This window comes from Hibiscus syriacus, unplaced genomic scaffold (genome assembly GCF_006381635.1).
Source record: "Hibiscus syriacus cultivar Baekdansim isolate YM2019G1 unplaced genomic scaffold, ASM638163v2 tig00110858_pilon, whole genome shotgun sequence".
Lineage (NCBI taxonomy): Eukaryota > Viridiplantae > Streptophyta > Magnoliopsida > Malvales > Malvaceae > Hibiscus > Hibiscus syriacus.
In genome coordinates this window covers 662,723-685,267 of record NW_024062890.1, presented here as the reverse complement: position 1 = coordinate 685,267, position 22,545 = coordinate 662,723, and the positions used below count along the sequence as shown (strand labels likewise).

Genomic DNA, 22,545 nt, shown 5'->3' with positions numbered 1-22,545 from the left:
TTGCTTCGGGCACTCCTTGGCCTTTCTATGACGCCATGGAAGCTCTCGAGCACGAGCTTTTTCCTAGCTCTGCTCAACCGCTACTTCCTTGGTTCCTTCAACCATAGGGGTAAATTTCTATTCGGAAAATGGACATGAAGTTGAAAATAATTACTATAACTTCAAAGAAGATGACGTGATTGAGGAGGAACAAGAAGAGGATGGTAATGAAAAAGACCATTCTAATAAAAGCCGCATTATTAATTATATTAACGAGGTGACGAATGTGGGACTGGAATTAGCAGAACGAGATTTGCTGAGAGGTTAATGAAAAAGATGGGAATGCTGAAGGAAAGGGAAAGATTGAGAATGGAAATGGAAAACACAAAGGTTGAGATGATTAGCTCCATTCACATAGCAAAATTGTTGCTGAGAATTTCTAGTCTAACAAGGTGGATGAACGGTTGGGTTAAAATATGCAGTCCTTTGTTAAATCAGATGTTTTGAAGTGCAAGTTGTTGCCTTGTTTGTGTTCCATGGACCTACCAATTAGTTTTTCAACCTTCCAATGATTCAGCCGTCTTCAGTTGCTTCCTTACCACACATCCTATCTTTCGACATGCTACTTTCCTGCCTGCTTGTCTAGTAATTTAATAGGTATTATTTCCTGTTCATGATGCAGCTTCCACACTATTTATGTTTATCAACTCTTCTGGTAAAGCTCGTAAGCATCAATCTTTTACAAAAGAAAAAAATCAACTAGTTTAGACATTTAGAATAACTGACCTCAGATACACATCATCAGGGCCAAACAGCAGGAAAAATAGATGCAATTGTTTAGCACAAATTACATCAATAATTGATTGGATGGCTGTCACAGACGCTGGTCTATATTCATAAAATTTTGGAAGGCCTTTTTTTTTTCTTTGCCTAATAACAATGATTGCTTGCTATCCACTTCATCTGAAAAGGGTAATTAATACAAGGCACTAATCTACTGGGGCAAAAACAAATAAGACTCCCCTCTGCACACAAGCAGGGAAAAGGAAATGACGAAAGTACAAGAAAACGACGACTTGAATTATGTACAAGTGCCTCTAGATTCTGTCTTCATCCTTCCCAATACTCTAGTCTAGATCACTGCTAATATACATAACTTCCCCCCAAAAAAAAAACCCAAAAGAAAAAAGGTCCTTTTTCTGTGAATTTCTCACCTGCAAATAGAAACCACCTCTTTCCATATGGCAATGCCCCACAGAATAACCAGCTTTGTCTGCATAAAACCCAAAGTTCGTGAAGAAAATTAGATACCAAAGAAATTAACAAAAATTAAAAATAAAAACTAATCCCAAACAGTACACACAGCCAAGCACCTACGGGCAGCTAGCTGTAAAAAGTAGCCATCCATAAATAATTTTCAAACAAGAGAGGGTAGAGAAATTGTCACGAAAAGGCCTTAACAGACCAATTAAGAAACAATGTGAGACGGGGATCGGCATTTATCTTGATAATATTAGAATGGTATGTTAATTCCAATTGTCTTCCTTTTCCTAATATGCCAATCTAACATGTAACAACTCTATAACATGCCTATCTAAATCTGTAAATCGTTAGTACCTGTACACTGCTGTTACAAGGGCATGCAAACCCAACCTAGTAGAACCCTTCGCTATTGGAACTGATCCATCCAAAAATTGCTTCACTCCAGCTTAGAACTGGATGGCCTGTGATATAAGTTGCCTTGTATAGCTTGGAGTTGCGGAGTTTGCTGTTGTGACTGCTGATGCAATGGAAGCTGCTGTGGGGGTGAATTATGCAGGTCGTGCTGTAACTGCTCTTGCGGCTGGTAGTGCTGTTGAGATGGAGCTGGTGTTGGGGATTGCTGTATTTGTGGCTGTTGTGGCCGCTGTGTCCCAGCCTTATTCCCATGAGGTGGTAAGCCACCTGAAGATTGTTTGTGTGCTATCCCTTGGCTGACAGCAGGTACTGGAACACTAACAGCTGAATTTGTAAGAGGGGGGCTCCCTACAGATCCCATTTGAGTGGCCACAATTGGCATACCAGGATTATAAACTGGTTCTGATGCTTTCCACTGAGAACCAACAGAAGAAAGATTTTGCACTGTGTTGTTAGCTGAATCAATGCCAGATTGGGATACTGCTGTGGTTGTGGTTGTACCCATCTGTGAAGAATTGTTCATTTGCTGTTGGTCAGCTTGAGTTGGCTCAGCTTGAGATTTGCTGGGAGGATCAGAATTCACAGGCCGATTCTGTTGAAGCACCCTTTGAACAGTAGATTGGTTTTGATTTTGGTGCGGCTGTGACGGTAGGTGCAAATGCTGGGGATTGGGACCCATGGCCGCTGGAAGGATGCATTGATTCACAGCTGATGGTGTATGACCGGAGGGCACTGTATGGGAAACCATCTGTTGGAGTTGCTTTGTAGAAGGGGGTGTTGCCCCAGAAAATTGCTTTTGCTGTGGCTGGGAAACTAGAGGTTTGGATTGTTGGACGGGGTTTGTACCAGGCCCAGGATACAAGCCCTGACCTTGCATCAAGTTTGTGATTTGCTCTCCTTTCTCAGCAGTTTGGTTGCTAGAGGCCATGCAGAGGCCACTCAGATCAGCAGGATCAGTAGAAAGGTTTTGATGCACTGGGACGTTCCCTCTTCCCACTCCCTTCAAAAGTTCAGTTTGCTGTTGAGACTGTGTTTGTTGTCGTTGCTGAGGATGTTGCCTGCCACACTGTTGATACTGCTGCTGCTGTTGCTGAGGTTGCCACTGCTGTTGCTTGCCAACCTGATTGTTCAATCCACTAGCACCAGTTTGGGGATTCCTACCAAGCCCATGAGGGGCCAAGTGGTGTTTCTGTTGGTGCTGTAATGACATAGGAGTCAATGGTGAAGATGGAGGGGGGAGTGATACCGGTTGAGTTGCAGCTTGAGATTGAATCTGGGAACTATTCTGAAGAGAAGATGATATGGGAAGTTGGGTCGGAGGTTGGACTTGTGGCATCAAAGCACTAGATGCAGCAAACTGTTGTTGCTGCTGTTTCTGGGGCTGTTGTTGCTGCATAAGACGCTGCTGCTGCATTTGCCTTTCTTTGGCAAGGCGCATGGCATATGCTTGCTGTTGCGGCCCAGTAGCATGATTGGAACCCTGATGTTGAGAATGATGAGAGTTTCTCAGTGCATGGGATTGCTGAGAAGGCATTTGCTGCTGCTGCTGGGGATGACCCGGATATGACTTAACAGATGGTGTAGTTGATTGATTGGGGTAAGCAGAATTCAACCCATTAAATGGAGGAATTCCCTGGCTGTTCCCTTGAGTCTGCATTTGGAGCTCAGGTACCATTAATTGCCTTTGAGGCTCTGGACTGTTGCCAGGCTATCAAAAAAGAGGGGGGGAAATAGACTTGATTATTGGTATATAACAATTAACCATTTATGCCAAACTGCAATACTATGTTGAATCATAGACTTGATTATACTGCTATATAAAAGTAACTTACTCGCATCATGTGTTTGGTATCACGTTGCCTCAACATTGAGTTTCCTTGACCAGAACCTGGTCCAGAGTGCATGTTGACAGGGCTTGGCATTCCCACCAAATTGGAGGAGAGCATACTGCCAGAATTCAGCACTGCTGATGATGTCATTCCTTGGAATCCTGGCCTGGACAGTGACATGCCTCTATTTATCCGACCCATCATTCCCAAATTATTTCCACCGGGTAGCATACGAACCATACAATCTGATCCAGAAACAGCCCCAGGAAGAGACAAATTGGACTGCTGAATATTCCTGCCAGATAACAATTGATTATATTGCTGCATTCTATGCTGCTCATCAGCTGGCAAAGATGTTCTGGGAACACCATATCTACCATCCCTGAGAGTAAAAATATGACCCAAAATTTGTGTCATTAGCTTGCGAAAGTATGCAGGCACAGGGAACAAATCTACACATTAGCTTAATACCTCACAGATGCATTGAGTGGTGTAGAAAGTGATGCTAAATTATTGCCAAGAACCATGCCAGAAGATCCCTTTAGTGAGGAATTTGCTCCAGAGGCTGGAGGAATTGATCCAGCAGATCCTTGATTTGATATTGCTAAACCACTTGTATGAGAAGCCTGATATCCAAGGGGTAGGACATCTTGGCTTGATGCAGTGACATCACAAAGATCGAGAGGCCTTTATCCAGACAATTAAAAATAAAAATGATGTTGCAGCACATAGCAGTAAAAGTGCTAACATAATAGCAAGAAAAGTGAAAATTTGATAACTATGATTGAACTAACAAGCTAAGAACATTAATAATAACAGGGACAACAAAGCTTACGTTAGAACCCCTCCATTTAGGTTATTAGGGCAGACTTGTGAAAGGGCAATAACATGGGAGTTATGGACAGGCACTATCTGCTTTGAATCCTGGTTATCATGATTTACAAGACACAATAATATAAAAGCAAGTCAAGAGTTTGAAAGAATCAAGGTGAAGTGAAGAAAAAGACATCTAGGATGCTTTCAAGTATTAAGAGTGTAGGCTTTGTTCAAATCCATACTTATTTCCACACCAGAGAACGCAAACACAATTGTAAAATGAAAGGTGAAAAATATCTGACAGCGGAATTAATCTAGGTTCAAAATCAATTCGAAATTTCCTTAAGTGCACAATCTCATGTTAAACAAAGTTCATACACTGGGCCACATCTTTGACCTGTTCAGAGGCAGCAAATTCAAAGTTTTCAAAGTAATTTAGGCACTCTTTTCCTCCTTCCTATGACTATTGAGTTTTTCGGAACTTGATGGTTATGAAGGGGTTTTTTAATGAGGCCACATTCTTATCAAAAAAAAGAGGCAGCAAATTCAAAGTTTTCAAAGTAAATCTCAAACTTCAAAATCTCCATAATTGTGCGATTCAACTTATGTTACTATTTATTAATGTTTTCTACTACCACTCAAATGCTACATAAATTGCTCAGACTAAGTGAAGCAAAAAGTACAAAGGATACTATAGATTCATATAGCAAGCCTTTATTCTATAAGTGTGGGAGTAAAGAAGAGGTTATCTAAAACCAACACATTCCTTTATTGCTCTTCCTGTTTATTCAAGAAGCCTAATGGAAACAATTTTTAACTTTTAAGAAGGCAGCTGGAGGAAAATGGGACTACAGGAGTGCTGTTTCCACCTTATAATTTATTTTCAGAATTTTCTAATAATTTAATGAAGTTCAGTAATTTCATTTCGATCACAGTCTCTTGGAACACCCACAATCACAATATATTAAACATCATTCACAATATTTAATCTAAAAAGAAGGAAGACAGCATACAGAGGATGCTAGGCGTAAAGTTATTTCTTGGCTGAATTATGGGCAGAACAGTGGAGTTAATGGAGTCAGTGGGGGACATGTCCAATCGGGTAAGTCAACAAAAGATAATTCTGATTGTGGGCTGTCAGGTTTCTTGAAATTTAGGACAAGTCAGAATGATAATCACGTGGGCCTGGGTTTGAGAGATAAAATTGACTCAATGGACTTAGTTCAATCTGAGGACAATGAGGCTGCTTTAGCATCAATTAAAAAATTGGTTCCTAACGGGCCTGCATTTAATTTAAAATGGGTTGGGGATAAGTTTATCTTACAGCCCAATGCCATTTTTGAAAATCAGTTGCTTGCTGCTGAGGAGGGGGAGGTTAGGGTGATGAAAGATAATTTACAGGGGGAGAAGGAAGTTCTTCCAAGCACACAGGGTGCTGCATTGAGTAAAGAAAAGTATGTTGGCACGAAAAGTCTGGAAGGGGATAGCATTACCAATTTACAGATTCATAATGATGGAGAGAGGAGCAAATTTTCAGTAATTCAATCGGAAGGTTTAAAGAAGATGAAGAAGGTCATGGAGGACAATCTGTGTAACTTCATTGAGGAAAGCTTCTCAAGTTCGAGAGGAAGGATTAGGAGTAAGGAGTACCAAGAGGGAGGTATTGCAGATCCTGTGAGGGTTGATCAGTTTAAAGCAAATGAGATTCATCTTCTTCCTACTGAACATCAGGATCAGTCTATTCCTCGGTCAAAAAGTCTGGTTAATCGGAGAAAGTTGAGAATTGCTCCACGTAGTTCAGGAAGTGCATGTTCGGATACTGAAGTGTCTATTAGCTTTTATGATAGAGTGTATAGAAGGGTTTGGAGAAGTTTGGTCAGAGATTCATTAGAACAAGTCAGGGAGGTATCTCAGTCTTCCCATTCTTCAGTTAAAGCAAGGAATGAAGCTGCTGCTACTAGGGAGGTTTGTGAACTATTGGGGATCACCTTTAAAGGGGGGCAGAAATTATTAGAGGAGAAGATTTTTAAGATGGAGATGAAGGGGGTCTTCAAGGAGATCCTGAAGGTTTTTCGGGTTGGTACGAGAATTTAGAATTTTCATTTCAAATGTCAAAGATAAAAGAGATCACATGGAATATTAGAGGTCTTGGGAGAAGAGAAAAAATCAGAGCAGTGGACAGACTTGTTAATAGAGAGAAGCTGTTCATCCTATTTCTACAGGAATCAAAACTGAATGTTAGTAATAGTAGTCTATGGAGGAGGTTAGAGGGTAATCTATTGAAAGGTCATATCTTTATTCCAGCTGAGGGTTCTGCAGGTGGTTTGATAAGTTTGTGGAATGAGGATTTTTTTGAGGTTAGTGCAGAATATAATCAGAGCAGATTCATGGCATTAACAGGGAAGTTAAAGTTGTACAACTTTGATTGTGTTCTAATTAATGTTTATGGTCCGGCAGTAGAGGAGGATAAAGAGGAATTCTTTAGGGAGCTATTGTGTTTTGTACAGAGTTTGAATCTTCCAGTTTGCATAGGGGGGGATTTTAATGCTTATTTGGATACAGAGGAGAAGTGTGGAGTTGCACAAAATTGGCATTCCTTGGATTTGTTTAGATCCTTTGTTCAACAATTGAATCTTATGGATTTACCGTTAGTTGGGGGAAGATACACTTGGTGCAATAATAGAGAGTCTCCGACTTGGGTAAGGTTGGATCGGCTTATTTTTAGTGGTTCATTCCTAAGTCAGTTTCCTAACGTGGTCCAGAAAATGCTTCCCAAATCCCTTTCGGACCATAATCCCGTAATGTTAGTAGAAGAATGTAACAATTGGGGACCTAAGCCTTTTCGATTATTCAACTACTTGCTAGAGGAAGAAGGGTTTGTGGAGTTGGTTGAAAATTCATTGTCTAATGTGAAGAATACTAATGGTCGAGGGGGTTTATTTACTTTACTTCGAGGAACTAAACAAAATATCAAGAATAAGCCAAATTCGACTCTAAAGAGGATTTCTGAAGATATTTCTCAGCTAGAAAGCAAGATAAATGGTCTGGAACTGAAGTTACAAGGAGGAGGGATTTCCATCCAAGAACGGGATTTGCTGATTCTGTCTAGGAACGAGCTGTGGAAGTTGCACAGGAAGGAAGAGAGTATCTGGTTACAAAGATCAAGACTGAAGTGGAACACGGAAGGGGATAGGAATACGAGGTTTTCCATTTAACAACTACTAAGAGAAATAGAATGAAGGCAATTTCGGCTTTGAAAGTGGCTGATGAAGAGATTTCTGATCCGGATAGGCTGAAAAACTGTCTTTGAGTATTTTAAGCAGAATTACAGTTCACAAGCTACGCTAGAGGTAGAGGACATTAATCTTAATTTTGTAAAATTATCAGAGCAGAAGAGTGGTCTGGAGGTGGAGTTTTCAGAACAGGAAGTTTGGGAAGCAGTGTTTCATTCGGACAGTTCTAAAGCCACGGGTCCAGACTGTTTCACGATGGGTTTTTTAAGAAATTTTGGCCTATTATGAAGGACCATCTTTTGAAGTTTGTGGATAACTTTCACAGAGGAAGGAGTTGGGAGCATGGGGTCAATCATGCTTTTATTACATTGATCCCTAAGAAATTAAATCCTGAAGGCATTGAAGATTACAGACCTATAAGTCTAGTTGGTAGCCTGTACAAAATTATCTCCAAAATCTTATCGAAAAGATTGGTTTCGGTGATTAAAGATTTGATCAGCCCATTGCAGTTCGCCTTTATTCCAGGTAGGCAGCTGCTGGATTGTGCTTTTATGGCCAATGAATCTAGTGATTATTAGAGGAAAAAAGGAAGAAAATGAGTGGTTTTTAAAGTCGATTTTCAGAGAGCCTATGATTCAGTGGAATGGCCAATTATTCTGAGATTATTGAAGGTAATGGGTTTTGGGACAAATGGATCTCTTGGATGGATTATTGTATTTCTTCTGCTTCAATATCGGTTATAGTTAATGGATCTCCTACACCAGAATTTCATATGGGTAAGGGGTTGAGACAAGGTTGTAGTTTGTCCCCTTTTTTGTTCAACATTGTTGGCGAGCTATTAAATCTAATGTTGAGTAAGGCTGTTGTTCTTGGCCTTTTCGAAGGGTTCAGTATTGGTAAGGTTGGGAATCTCTTTAATTTGACACATCTCCAGTTTGCAGACGATCTAATCATATTCTGCAGAGACTCCTCTACCCAAATTCTTAATATTAAGAGAGTTTTGAGGGTGTTCAGTTTAATTACAGGGCTTCATCTTAACCTGTCCAAGAGTAAACTGTTTGGGATTAATATGGCAGAAGACAATTTACAAGAATTTGCACTGGAAGTTGGTTGTGGGGTTGGATCTTTTCCTATGACTTATCTAGGTATACCGATTGGAGCAAATAAAAATTCTGAGCTATTATGGGAGCCCACTGTACAGAAAGTATACATGAGATTAGCAGGTTGGAAAGCAACTTCCCTATCGATGGCTGGAAGATTGGTGTTGGTAAAATCGGTGTTATCTTTACCTATTTTCAACCTCTCTATTTTTAAGATTCCGGTGAAGGTAAATCAGAAACTAAATTCAGCAATGGCTAGATTTCTTTGGGGTGAAGTGTCAGACAAGAAAAGGGTTCATTGGGTGAATTGGAATACGGTATGTCAACCATTTGAAGAAGGTGGCTTAGGAGTTTTGAACTTGAGTTTGGTTAATAGAGTTTTGCTTGGGAAATGGGGTTGGAAGTATGCAAATGAGAAAGACTCTCAATGGAAAAAATTAATATGTTGTACGCACAATGTCAGTACGTTATCGTTTTCAATAGGCAAAGTTGTTTCTCCTCAAGATTCTTGGTTATGGAGAGGGATTCTGAGTAACTATGAGTAAAAGGACGAGATTGGAGAATGTTTGAGGTCCAATTCGAAGATACAAGTGGGGAATGGTAGGTCAATTGAGTTTTGGAATGATATTTGGGTAAATGGATCTTCTCTAAAGATTCAAATCCCTAGGATTTTGCCCTTTCGACTAATAAAAGGGGTAAAGTGGCTGAATTTGGTGCCTTTGAAATTAATGGTTGGGTTTGGAATATTCAGCTAAGGAGAAATCTTTGTGACTGGGAGTTTGAGCAGTGGTGTGCCTTAATGTGTTTGATTCAAAACATTGTCTTGAATGAATCTGTGGAGGATTTTTTGGCTTGGTCGGGGAAAGGCGAAGGCTTGTATTCGGCAAAATCGGGTAGACTGACTATTTCAGGCAGAATGGGAACTTCTTTTCAGTGGAAGAAATGGGTGTGGTCTGGAATGGCTCCTCCTAGAGTGGAAACATTTATATGGCAGATTACTCACCAAAAATTGGCGGTTATAGTGGAATTGAAGAAAAGAGGGATTACGATAGAAGATATTATTATGTGTCCTTTATGTCATAAATATGAGAAAACAATCCATCATCTGTTTATTTCTTGCTCGGTTGTAGAGGAGTTGTGGTATAGATTTCTAAGGTTGTGGGATATCTCTTCAGTTATGCCCCAAGAACCTTATTCCCTTCTTTGTTCGTGGTCTTATCTAAGGGAACATTCTTCTATTTGGAAGTTTATTCCAAGAGTCGTTCTATGGTCTTTATGGAAAGCTAGGAACTCAGTGGTGTTTGAAAACTGGAAACTAGACACTTCATCTCTGTTCTTCATTTCCAGGTTTAGATTAGTTAAATGGTTTTTAGCGAAATTCCCTCGTGTTAATATTCAGGTTGACCTACTAGTAGGGGATCCATCGTTGGCAGATAGATTTCCTACTATATTCTATAAAACGGAGAAGGCTATCTACTGGTCTTCACCTCCTACTGATTTCTTTAAATTCAATGTTGATGGAGCGGTGAGAGGTGATGGGCTGCAGGGTGGAATTGGTGGAGTCTTGAAAGATTCGAATTGTTATATTTTAAACTCTTTTTCTATAGCGGTGGGTCCTGGTCCTCCTATGTTAGCTGAGCTGAAAGCTATTAAACAAGGAATTGATTTATTCCTTTCTTCTGAATGGGCTTCGAAGGGTAGACTAATCCTAGAGAGTGATTGTAAAACAACAGTTGATTGGATTTTGTTACTAATTTCTGCTTCAGTACTTTGGTTGGGGAAATTGGGACCTTAGTTTCTGCTAGGGGTATTATTGTTAGATGGATTCCTAGGAGTTGCAATTCGGAGGCAGACAAGTTAGCTAAGGAGGGGATTGGTTGATGTTTATAGCTTTATGGTTGGTTTGGTTTGTATTTTATTTCGGGAAGTTTATTATGTAAGATGTAAGATTATGTAATTCTGGTTTATTAATAAGATAAGGTACTCTTTTCCTCCTTCCGATGTTGCCTCTTCCACAAGAGCGAGGTTTTTAATGAGACTTCCTATTCCTATAAAAAAAAATGGAAGGAGTACAGCAAAATTGACATTACAGAAGATTACAAAATGACTATCTTCAACTGATTGATTAAATCATCCTCATTTGTTCTAAAACTACCAAACATCTCGGGATCTCTAGAGATTAAAAAAGCATCGCACATGTACCTTACTCCACCGGTAGTGTTGTTTCTTGCCAATAAGTATAATTTTCTCAAAATGAGACTTGAGAGTATCCTCTTCCATCGGCCCTTGCAAACGTTGAAACAACTGTCTTGCACTTCCCTGCAATGACATACATCATTAGAATCCAATCATAGACTATAAAATTAGCTATTGAACATGTCCTGTAGGAATTATAGAGATGATTTGCTACCATTCCTATAGAGTTATGATTTGTTACCATTCCTATAGAGATATGATTTGTTATCATTCCTATAGAGATATGATTTTGTAAATAGATTTCTACAATCCCTTATTTTAAGGGATCATATCCTAGGATTATTATTTTTCCTTTCTTAGAGTTTCCTACTTTAGAGAGAGATTTTGTATATAAATATGTAATCTGTCATATTGAAAACAATAAGAAATTACAGAGAATTACTCTGATTTCTACATGGTATCAGCTTAGGTTACGGTTTCTTTCCAACCTAGATGATGTCCACAACTTCTTCTCTTACTCCGGAGATCACTTCAAATCCAGAAAATTTTTCTAGTTCTGCTGCTCAATCAGAAGGAAATCTGGTCATGAAAGAACCAGAAGGTAAACCTCATGCTACAGTTTTTTTCTCCTCCCAGTCGTCCCCTGATTGGATCCTCGATTCTGGTGCTACGGATCATATGACTGGTAATAAAGATTTGTTTTGTAATTTTTTCCCAAACTTTGGTAAAGCTGTCAAAACGGCTGATGGTTCTTTGTGCAAAATAGAAGGACATGGCACTGTTATTCTCAATGACCAGATTGTACTTAACTCGAAGAAGATGATTGGTAAGGCCAGCTTGCATAATGGTCTCTACATTCTTCCTGCCTCTACTAAAACCGAAATCTCGAAATCTTTCACCGCTTTAGAAAAAGTTGATAATGTTATGTTATGGCACTATCATTTAGGTCATCCTAGTTTTCACTATCTTGCAAAAGTTTTTCCTGCTATATTCATTCATAAAAGGCCAAATTCTTTTTCTTGCAAAGTTTGCTCTCTTGCCAAACATACTAAATCAACTTATTCTCCTTCTACATATAAGCCTTCTCACCCTTTTGCTTTGATCCACAGTGATATTTGAGGTCCTTCTCGGGTGAAGAATGATGATAATTGTAAGTGGTTTATCACTTTCATTGATGATCACAGTAAGATAACTTGGACTTATTTGCTAAAAGATAAATCTGAAACTGCAGGTGTTTTTACCCAATTTTATAACATGTTTCTCACTCAATTTGGGTCTAAAATTCAGCTCTTTAAATCTGATAATGGCAGTGAATTTTTTGCTAAGTCTTTGGGTGTGTTTTTCAGGGAAAAAGGCATAGTTCAGATTAGTTCTTATGTTGACACCCCACAACAAAACGGTATTGCCGAAAGAAAAAATAGACATCTCCTTGAAGTTACTCGTTCTCTTCTATTTACCACTAATGTTCCAAAATATTTGTGGGGGGAAGCCTTATTAACTGCCACATATTTAATCAATCGAATGCCTAGTAAGGTTTTACAATTTCAAACACCTCAATCTATATTTTTGCAATACTTTCCCCATTTTAAACCTATCTCCTCCATTCTTCCACTTAAAATATTTGGTTGTACTGTTTTTATCCAAAACATTGCTACTAATAAGTCCAAGTTAGATCCTAAATTATTAAAGTGTGTACTGGTTGGGTATTCTTCACTTAAGAAGGGTTATAAATGCTATCATCCTCCTTCAAAACGATCTTTTACCACTATGGATATAACATTTTATGAGCAGGATCCCTATTTCACTCAGGCTGAAATTCAGGGGGAGACATGAAAGGATTTTCAGTCACATCAAGTATCTCCTCCTACTCTTCATTCTCAACCTTCAGAATTGCCACCAATTTTGTCCTTACCTACAGATTTGTCACTTGTAACTACTACCATTGATCCACCGGTAGTACCTATCACTACTTCACCCATACCCACTTTAAATACTCTTCCTGAAAATACACCTACTCCCATTCAAAATATTCCACAAACAACACCAATCAAACAGCTCTGTTTCTGTACAAGGAAAAGAAAACATATTCCTAAGGTTGTTTTGCAATATGATGCTTGCCGAGAATTGGATTTGGGTCCAGCTGCCGAAATAGAAGAAGAAATCAGTAAGTCCACTTCCCCTACTCTAAATGACTTCCCTATTGCTATTAGAAAAGGGGGTTAGACAGTGCACCAAGCATCCTATTGAAAAATTTGCTGGTTATAATTCATTGATGCCGTCTTTTCAAGCATTTACAGCAAGCTTGGATAAAGAACAGGTTCCCACAAGCATAGCTGAAGCTCTAAAGGATTCAAAATAGAGAAGGGCTGTTGAAGAGGAAATTTGTGCACTGGAGAAAAATGCTACTTGGACTGTTACGGACCTTCCTCAAGGAAAAAAGGTTGTTGGCTGAAATGGATCTTTACTGTAAAGTATAACTCAAATGGTAGCATCCAACGATACAAAGCGAGACTAGTGGCCAGAGGCTTTACACAAACATATGGGATAGATTTCACAGAAACTTTTGCACCTGTGGCGAAGCTGCATACTGTTCGAGTACTCCTAAGTTTGGCTGTAAATTACGATTGGAAATTACACCAACTTGATGTAAAAAACGTTTTTCTTAATGGCAAGTTAGAAGAAGAAGTCTATATGAAGTTGCCACCTGGCTTAAAGTCTGTTGAAGGAAGTAACAAGGTGTGCAAGCTCAACAAGTCTCTATACGGGTTAAAACAATCACCCAAAGCTTGGTTCGAGAGGTTCACTAAAGTCATCCTAAAAAACGGCTACAAGCAATCCTTCGACGATCACACTCTTTTCATCAAGGTAACTTCTACAAATAAGAAAGCTATCCTTATTGTGTACGTGGACTAAGGTATTTCCTAGGAATGGAGGGGCAAGATCAAAGGACTTGTGATCAACCAAAGAAAATATGTACTTGATTTACTCAAAGAAACTGATTTTCTTGGTTGTAAGTCGATTGATACACCAATGGAGGCAAGCATGAAATTTAACAAAGAAGATGGGTCTTTGGTAGACAAAGAGAAATTTCAAAGATTAGTTGGGAAACTAATTTATTTATCCTTGACAAGGCCAGATATATTCCTGTAAATGTGAAAAGTCAACCATGACTAATCCTACTGAAGAGCATATGGCAGCAGCAAATAGAATTCTCAAGTACTTGAAGAAAACTCCAGGACACGGTTTAATGTTTAAGAAGACACAAGACAGAACTGTTAAGATCTTTACAGATTCCAGTGGGCCGGAGACCTTACTGAAAGGAGATCCACTAGTGGCTACTGCACCTTTGTTTGGGGAAACCTTACAACTTGGAGAAGTAAGAAACAATCTGTCGTTTCAAGTAGTGCTGAAGCTGAATTTAGAGCACTAGTATTGGGAATATGCAAAGGAATTTGGCTACTTAAACTACTGAAAGAACTTGTCACTAATCAAGAGGATCACTTTGAAGTTTTGTGTGATAATCAATCTGCTATTCAAATTGCCAAGAACCCAGTTCAACATGATCGGACAAAGCATGTTGAGATTGATAGGCATTTTATTGCTGATCAAGTTAACAAAAGGACAGCCACACTTTCATACATTCCTTCAGAAGAACAAGTTGCAGACATTCTTACTAAGGCTTTGCCAAAGCCTGTTTTCAATAAATTCCTATTCAAGCTGGGATTATACAATGTATATTCTCCAGCTTGAGGGGGAGTGTAGGAATTATAGAGATGATTTGTTACCATTCCTATAGAGTTATGATTTGTTACCATTCCTATAGAGATATGATTTGTTACCATTCCTATAGAGATATGATTTTGTAAATAGATTTCTACAATCCCTTATTTTAAGGGATCATATCCTAGGATTATTATTTTTCCTTTCTTAGAGTTTCCTACTTTAGAGAGATATTTTGTATATAAATATGTAATCTGTCATATTGAAAAGAATAAGAAATTACAGAGAATCTCTGATTTCTACATGTCCTTCGTCAATAGTCAATAAATTTAAAAAAATGAAAATCTACTAGTTGTTAAGGATAGAGAGGACCTTGGGGATGCCAGGCAATGTTGATGGATATGACTGAGAAGATCCTAAATCATCAGCACTGTCAGCTCCATCTCCACTTCTATCCATTAAAATTTTATGCCGTTCCTTGCATTCTTTAGGCTTGCGGAATATGCACTAGACGCATTGAGAAGTTGATGAGATAGTTTCCCAATGGAGAAAAATGGAGGACCAAGGTGAGGGAGACAAAAAAACATGTAAGGCTTTTGTAGATGTAGAAGGAAGCCCTAGATAACAGAATATATTTGTAAAAACAGCTCAAGCACTAACCTTAAATTGAAGGGTACTGTTGATGGCATCACTTACAAGCTCCCAATTTGGACCCATGTCATGTACTAGGACAACAAGAGCCTGAAAATAAATGCAGTAACCTCTCAAGGCCCTGGTGCTAATGCTAACAGAATTTAAAGAATACAAACAGGATACAAAAATTAACCTGATCTTCAAATAGCGACCATGGACAACCAGAACCAGGCTCGCCAGCAGACATCTAGATGTAGTTTACAATATTATAATAATTACACGAGATAAGACATCTCTGAAGCACATGATCAACTGGACAAAAAGGAAAAAGAAAAGGGTCTAGGAAAAATTACCTTAGGTGTTTTGGCTTTTCTACCTCTGTCACGGCCATTAATTAATCTAATGATCCTGTTGGGGTTGGACATATTGCTCATTTGCGATCCTACTGGTGAAGGGATGGATCCACTGGGATTGATGTCAAAGGCATTATCTGGCTGTTGCTTCATTACCTTCAGCTTCTTGGCAATATGTTGCCCGAATAAAACTAAGAAAAAGATGATTGTGTGAAGAACATGACACTGGATAGATATAACCAACCAAGGAATCAACCATCAACTCAAATATGAGAAAAAGAGCTTTACCACTGGATCCATTAGAATCAAAATGATGACTCTCTGATCTCTTTTTGGAATAATCTCGCTGCCAAAGAACAGAAGAATATCAGATAAAGTTCAATGCTGCAAAAAGGATTTGTGACTTAAGTCACCCTCATCCAGATTTTTTCCCCTTAATTATAAAATAAATATACTATTTAAAAATAATAATGAAGCAAAAGAAAGAAAACAAGTCTGTTTAAATCAAAATAAACTTGGCATAATCTTTATTACAAATTCACCTGTTCATTTTGAATGGTAGATTCCAGCTGCCAACCCTGATCATATGCAGAACCCTACCAAGAACACAATTCAGGCACTCAGAAACTATGAAGACAAATAAGGAAACCATCCATACCATTGCTGGGATTAACAGACCCAGTCAGTTAAAACAAAGGAATTCCGACGTACAAGATTCTTTGCCTTTTTCTTCTTTATTGGTTTTGTTGGTGTTTCTGCATAGTCATACGGTTGCTGCCTATCAAAATCCCCAGTTGATTCAACCTCCATGCCTTTCTGGATCTGGAATCCTCCTTGCAAAGTACTCTGATCATCCTGAAAAGAATTAGTATCCCCACTAGAAGCATCTGTTTTCGTCGGAGCCTGTAAACCTCCAACAGCAGCGGCACTGCTAAAAGGACTTAAAACCCTCTGTCTGGAACCGGTACGCACACGTTTTGTTGGAATTGAACCAACATTTAGACTACTACCTGGCCTTTTACCGATCAACATGGACTGCTGAGCACAGTTTCCATATGGCAAATCAGCACCAGTTTCATATTGTCTCGCAGGAAATGACTTCATAAGGTTCTTTCGCTTCTTCTTGCTTTGTTTTGATGATTTTCTATCTTCAAAGGCTCCAGGCAAGTAATATGTACTTGTTTCTCCTTCATCCTCATCACACAAAAAGTCACCATATCCGAACTCTGAATTTGAAAAGTTGTAAGGAACAGAAGAATATTAAATGAAAAAGAACCCCAAAAAAGGGTGCAATGATTACCTGCTCCATCATCATAAGCAGATGCTTCAACTTCCTCTTGTGCAGTACTCCAGGTTTTCTAAAAAAATTAAAATAAAATGATAATCAAGATTGGAGAAAATAGTTCCAAAAGCTGCACTGAAAAGTTAAAAGAAATAGAAATAGGTATATGTTGTCCATGATAAGTTTGATTGATGTATTTTTTCCATATGCATTATATCAGTCCAGTATTCTGTTCTTGAGATTTTTGTAAACGAATCTGCTTCATTAAATGTAAGGGAAGCAAAAGAAAAAGGTCATGTATAAACTCATTATGGGCCTATATTTACCTCGTTCTGTACCAAATAAGATTCAATTGATCTCCGGTAGGTTTCCATAGCACCAGAAGGAACTGAATAAAAGAGGCTTTCCTGAAAATAAAGCACATAAAAAGTTAGAGCAAAGATAATAAAAAAATGGAAAATAAATATTTCTACAAGATACAACTTATTGTAAGAGATAGATCAAAACACTATATTCAATAGCCAAGAATACTGTGTAAATAAACCTTAAAAGGTAGGGAAAAAATTTTAAGCCATACTTCTGTTAGGTGTTCATTCCAAGGAATGTCTATAATGCCAGCGTCAGATATCCTGTCGGGTTTTGCTGGTTCTTCAGCTTGAAGTGCTGGAACAGGGGAGCTGCTATATTTCAAAAATCTAAGAGCATATGCCCGAATAGCAAGATCATTAACCTTTCGGGGGTCCTCCTTATTCATTCCCTGCTCCAAAACATGGTGCACATAAAGAAATGATTGAAAGAACAATCAAGAACATTGATACGAAGTGAATACTGAATATTAGGAAATGTTCATAACAGAAAAAAACTTAAGGCAGGGAGAAAGAGCCCAAATAGCTCAAGAGCCATTCCAAATATTTAAGTAGATATCCTTTACCAACACCTGGCCAAGCGTATTCAACCTCAATGGTCATCTTTCTTTTAAATCTAAAAAATTAAAATTTTATATTGATATTATATATAGTTTAAAATTAAAAATTAGGGCTGAGCCCTAGCAAAAAATATCTTGTTTGTGGCTCAAATTTTTATAGTAGACCTAAGGTATTGTTTTTGAATTGTAACCTCTTCTCTTCCTCCCCAGTTTAAGTAAAAGTACCTTCATACCACATATTGAAGAACAGAACTCATAAGTAGATAACCAAAATGAAAAAGACATACAAAACCAGTTAAAGAGAATATGGAAGAAACTAGCATCATAGTTCAGTAAAAAAATTAAACATAAAAAGTTATCATCATAACATTCATCACAAGAGACATGCATAAAGTACACAAACATTAAGCCCAAACAAAGTCCAACAATATAACCAGTACCATATCCAATTCTGCATTCTCGTTCTCCGTAACGTCATTGGCCCTTGACCTCACCAAATCATGACCAGAGTTCTTTGGACCAAGACTTCTATCCTTGCTATTTAGAAGCATCTCTGCAGAATGCCAAAACTCCATCACAGAATTAGCGAGGGTTAAAGCTACTCCTTTGAGTTTCCAGAACTGATTTTGTTCTTCAAATTTCAACTGTGAGGTAAAAGCAGCACGTCGACACAATTGAGCGGCAGCAGTCATCTTCCAAAGACGCTCCTATAAGCACATAAAGAATAAAAAAGTAAGTCTGTAGGCAAATTATGTCAATTATGTTCTCTATTCAAATTCTTATACAGCTGCAATACCAGACTAAATCTAATAATAAAAAGGCTTCCAAAGATTTAATTTATATCTAATAAAATGATACCTGAGCAAAATCATTTGCCAACCACGCCATTTCCTCAAGCACAAAATCCCAGTGAGATTTTTGCTGATTCGCCAAGGGTAAGGTACCAGCAGATAGCTCTGCAATCCTTTTCCGTTTAGCCTGTTTACCATAAGGTGAGACCTTTTAAACTTTTTAAAGACAAATATTTTACATCTAAATCTAAGAGATCATAGAGCATATATAAACCAAATATATAAACAAACCACCTCTATAATCCGAGCCTCTTCCAAGATTGAATCTTCATGTGCCTCGTCCACCACTTTCACATGATTATCCCAACCGGTCTGAACATCAGTATTAGTAGTAGAGGTTATTTCTAATGAAGTCCTCTTAGGAATCTCAAAAATAAAGTTACCCTTGGTGTGTAAAGGCCTACTAGTTGAAATGTTTTCGCTTTTGGAGTTAGAATTATCACCCTGCACAGTACTAGTTTTCCCTTCAGCTTCTGCTACAGGGTGACTGCTTTGTTGCACCTCACAGCTTGAAGGGCAATTCACTTCATTTTGCAATTCAGATCTAATTTCTTCCTCCACTTTGACCATAGAATTGTTCAGAGAATGATTTTGGTTCAAGGAAGTATTAGTATCACAAATAATAGCAACATTGTCAACAGCCAATCTCTCGTTATTTTCTTTTGACAAATCACCAACAGCTAAGTTTAGTGACTCCTCTTTTTTGGACGTTTGTTCTGTGGGATTTCCTTTGGAATCAACATTTTTTGGATTAATAGATACACCATTATCATTATTTACATCTAAGCTTAAGCTATTTTCAGTGCAAGAGGACTCCGAATCTAATCCCTTCACCCCTCTTGTTGCACTACTATTTTTCCCATCAAGTGGTTTGTCTTTCTCATCTCTTTTGCCATCACCAACCCCATTTAGCTTGTTAAAAATAGTTTCATTTTCAGCTTTGGTTGCATTTGTTCCAGGTGGACATTCAGAACCAGTTGAAACTACCTGCTCCTTTCCTCCAACAAGATCAGGTTCCTCGGAAGACACATTAACTGGAGATTTGTGAGACTCCACTTGAACAGCTTCATTAGGCACTGTAACATCAACCTTGCTTTTGGATAGATCACCTTTTGACTGGTCAGTTGTTGCATTGGCAGCCTGCCCACCATCTAACTCCATATTCAACTGATTATCAGAAGTTATCACCTTCGAAGCCAAATCACCATTTGAAGTTGCAGATTTTCTGGTATTAACAGGGGGCATGTTCTTATCCTTTTGGTTATTTGCTTCAGATGTCAAATCCTTATCATCCTTTGACAATCCATGAGCAGGTAAAGAAGAGACATGACCACCTCGACCCTGAACCATCTCTGTTGAATTTGACCGTGCTCCATCTCGATTTATTTTTGACCTGTTCCTTCGAGCATATGGGCGGAAGATAGCAGAATCTTCTGATCCCTCGGTATTTTGAGCCCCATCCCTCTGAGAAGATTGCACTGATGGAACAACAGTATTCCTCTTTCGAGGATGCATAGATTTCGTTTCACCTTCATGCGACTCATTTTCACCATGAAAAAATAAGAGGTTATCAGCACTAATGGGTTCACAAACTGCAGGAATCCCTGGTCTACCCCTACTCTCTACAGAATCACCATGAGGTGAGGCAGTCAGTGCAAAACTACCTTTCGCTTCACTGTAATAGTAATGGACAGGTGATGCATCAGCTAGTTACTCCATTACGACCTAGATCTATGATTCTGCAGCGCACTACAGAAAAAAAGAACATACCTGGTAACAAAATGTTCTGCTTGCTGATCAGTGAGAGACGTAGACTGGACACTAACTGATGCTGCATTGCCGAATTTGAAATCCAAGGGATTGCCACCCTGAAAGCAAAGCTTTTTTCTCGTGAATATTAACCAATAACAAATAAGAAGTAGCAAGGGGAGATCAAATGCATACTTTCTCAAGAAAATCCAGTTCCCTTCTTCTTTCCTCACGGACATCATACTCCTTCCTGTTATAGACCGGTAAAAATGAAAATTGAAAAAAGAAAAATCGAACGTGGTTAGGGATGTGAATCAAGAGCACTTTTCAAGAGAACTAAAATGATTTCTGAAAGCAATGGAATGCAGGTATAACCTAAGCTCTGCTTGAGCCCTCTCAATAGCTGCTCTGCGCGGAGAGGTCTTGACACCAATCCCAACTCCACCATCAACAATACCTCCCATGGAATCAACCTCAGCATTTACTAAGAGAGCTGATCCTGAGTTACATCCATGCATCCCTACCTAAATATCTACCACTTGGTCCCTCACATTGATGAAAACAGGAAAAAAAAAAGAAATAAGATGATATTGGTGAATACCTACAAAAGATGTTTGAGAGAAAAAAAGTCAGAATAACTACTAGAGTATATGGAAAATCAAGGCAAATAAATGAACAATGAATTGAAAAGAAGCAGCAATGAACCATGAACAAATATTTTTCGCACCAATAAGTTGCAATGCAGACACCCTCATAACTACAGTATGATAATTTTCTCCATTCAACACTGATTCATGTCTGTAACACTTCACAATAATACAAACTACTAACATCACATCACTCAAGATAATTAAAAAAAATCACAAACTTTTCCAGAAGCTCGGATATGTATAAAACCAACTCCAAAAAACAAGGTATAAACTCCCGCAAATGTACAGCAATACAAAGAGAAGAATTATGAAGGCAGATTGGAAAATGTTTACAATAAGGACAACTGTAAAAGTTTTTCCCTGGAAAATAACAAAACGCATGCAAGAAAGGCTTGAACTAGATTAAAGAATAAAGAAAGACTATATCATTCCTAACTTTTTTATTCTTTTTCACAATGAGTTGTTACTTCCCAGAAAGGGAAAAAAGTTTTAGATAATCATATCATCAATCCCACAAGGTTTCATATCTATCATTTGTTTTATTTCCCTCCAGCAAAGCAGTTTTATAGCAACTTAAGATAACCAAAGTATCTCCAAAAGCCATTAAATTTTACTACCTGCCTTATATCTAATTAAAAACATGTGAAACAAAGTTAAACTCGCATGAGGAGAGAATGCCATTAAGTTTGAGACAGTTAAAGAACACAATAAAGGAAATATATATCTCGGCATTAATTGGAAGGACAGAAGCAAAGCTTATACCAATGCCACCCAAAAAGCATCCTTCATATCATATATATGCATACAAAGAAGCAAATGATAGCATGAAAATGTTCGGCACCAGTAATTCTCTACAAGCTCCAGGATAAGAACCACAAGAAGTCCAAAATCAGTAGCTAAACTACAAAGCCTAGAGCGTAATGAGCTTCCCCGGCATTTAACTTCGAATTAATGTCAATAAACATATATGAAGAAGCTGCCACGTCAATCCACAAGCATTCAATCGAAATGAGAATTGGAAAAGCACGGGAAAGGACAAACCAAAACCCTAAACGCATTGAATCACGGAAAGTGTGCCCTAATTAGGAACATTACTCGAATTCTAGGGTTTCCAAAACGAAAATTAAGGGCGAACAAAAACCTGAATTGGGGTAGGGATTCCAGCAATTTGGAACTAGGGCAAAGCACCGAGGAGCACCCGAACGTTCCCGCTCTTTGTAGCGATATGTTTACCTCCTATCTCTCTCTCCTAGGGCTTTGAAGCTACGAGACCTTCCTCAAAGATGTTGTCCTCAATCAAACGAAAATTAAGGCGAACAAAAACCTGAATTGGGGTAGGGATTCCAGCAATTTGGAACTAGGGCAAAGCACCGAGGAGCACCCGAACGTTCCCGCTCTTTGTAGCGATATGTTTACCTCCTATCTCTCTCTCCTAGGGCTTTGAAGCTACGAGACCTTCCTCAAAGATGTTGTCCTCAATCAAAACGACATAAATTAACAACAAAATACGACATATCCCTGTGAAATGCAAGCCAATAGCACGTTCTCGAGT

The 22,545-nt window shown here is 38.5% G+C and overlaps 1 protein-coding gene across 1 annotated transcript; it reads right to left on the bottom strand.

Moving 5' to 3' along the window:
* Window positions 1-870: 870 nt before the first annotated feature.
* On the bottom strand, window positions 871-22,266 carry LOC120143503 (chromatin modification-related protein EAF1 B-like). Its single transcript, XM_039157808.1, has 23 exons — window positions 22,135-22,266; window positions 20,719-20,944; window positions 20,539-20,593; window positions 20,365-20,462; window positions 18,829-20,269; window positions 18,602-18,721; window positions 18,184-18,450; window positions 17,396-17,575; window positions 17,145-17,225; window positions 16,837-16,894; window positions 16,248-16,762; window positions 16,079-16,132; window positions 15,825-15,882; window positions 15,537-15,727; window positions 15,377-15,430; window positions 15,211-15,291; window positions 14,923-15,057; window positions 10,837-10,953; window positions 4,321-4,409; window positions 3,957-4,172; window positions 3,489-3,867; window positions 1,597-3,364; window positions 871-1,252 (listed from the first exon to the last, which is right to left on the bottom strand). The coding sequence occupies exons 2-22, from the start codon at window positions 20,859-20,861 to the stop codon at window positions 1,679-1,681; spliced, it is 6,018 nt and encodes a 2,005-aa protein (XP_039013739.1). The 5' UTR covers window positions 20,862-20,944; window positions 22,135-22,266; the 3' UTR covers window positions 871-1,252; window positions 1,597-1,678.
* Window positions 22,267-22,545: the final 279 nt, after the last annotated feature.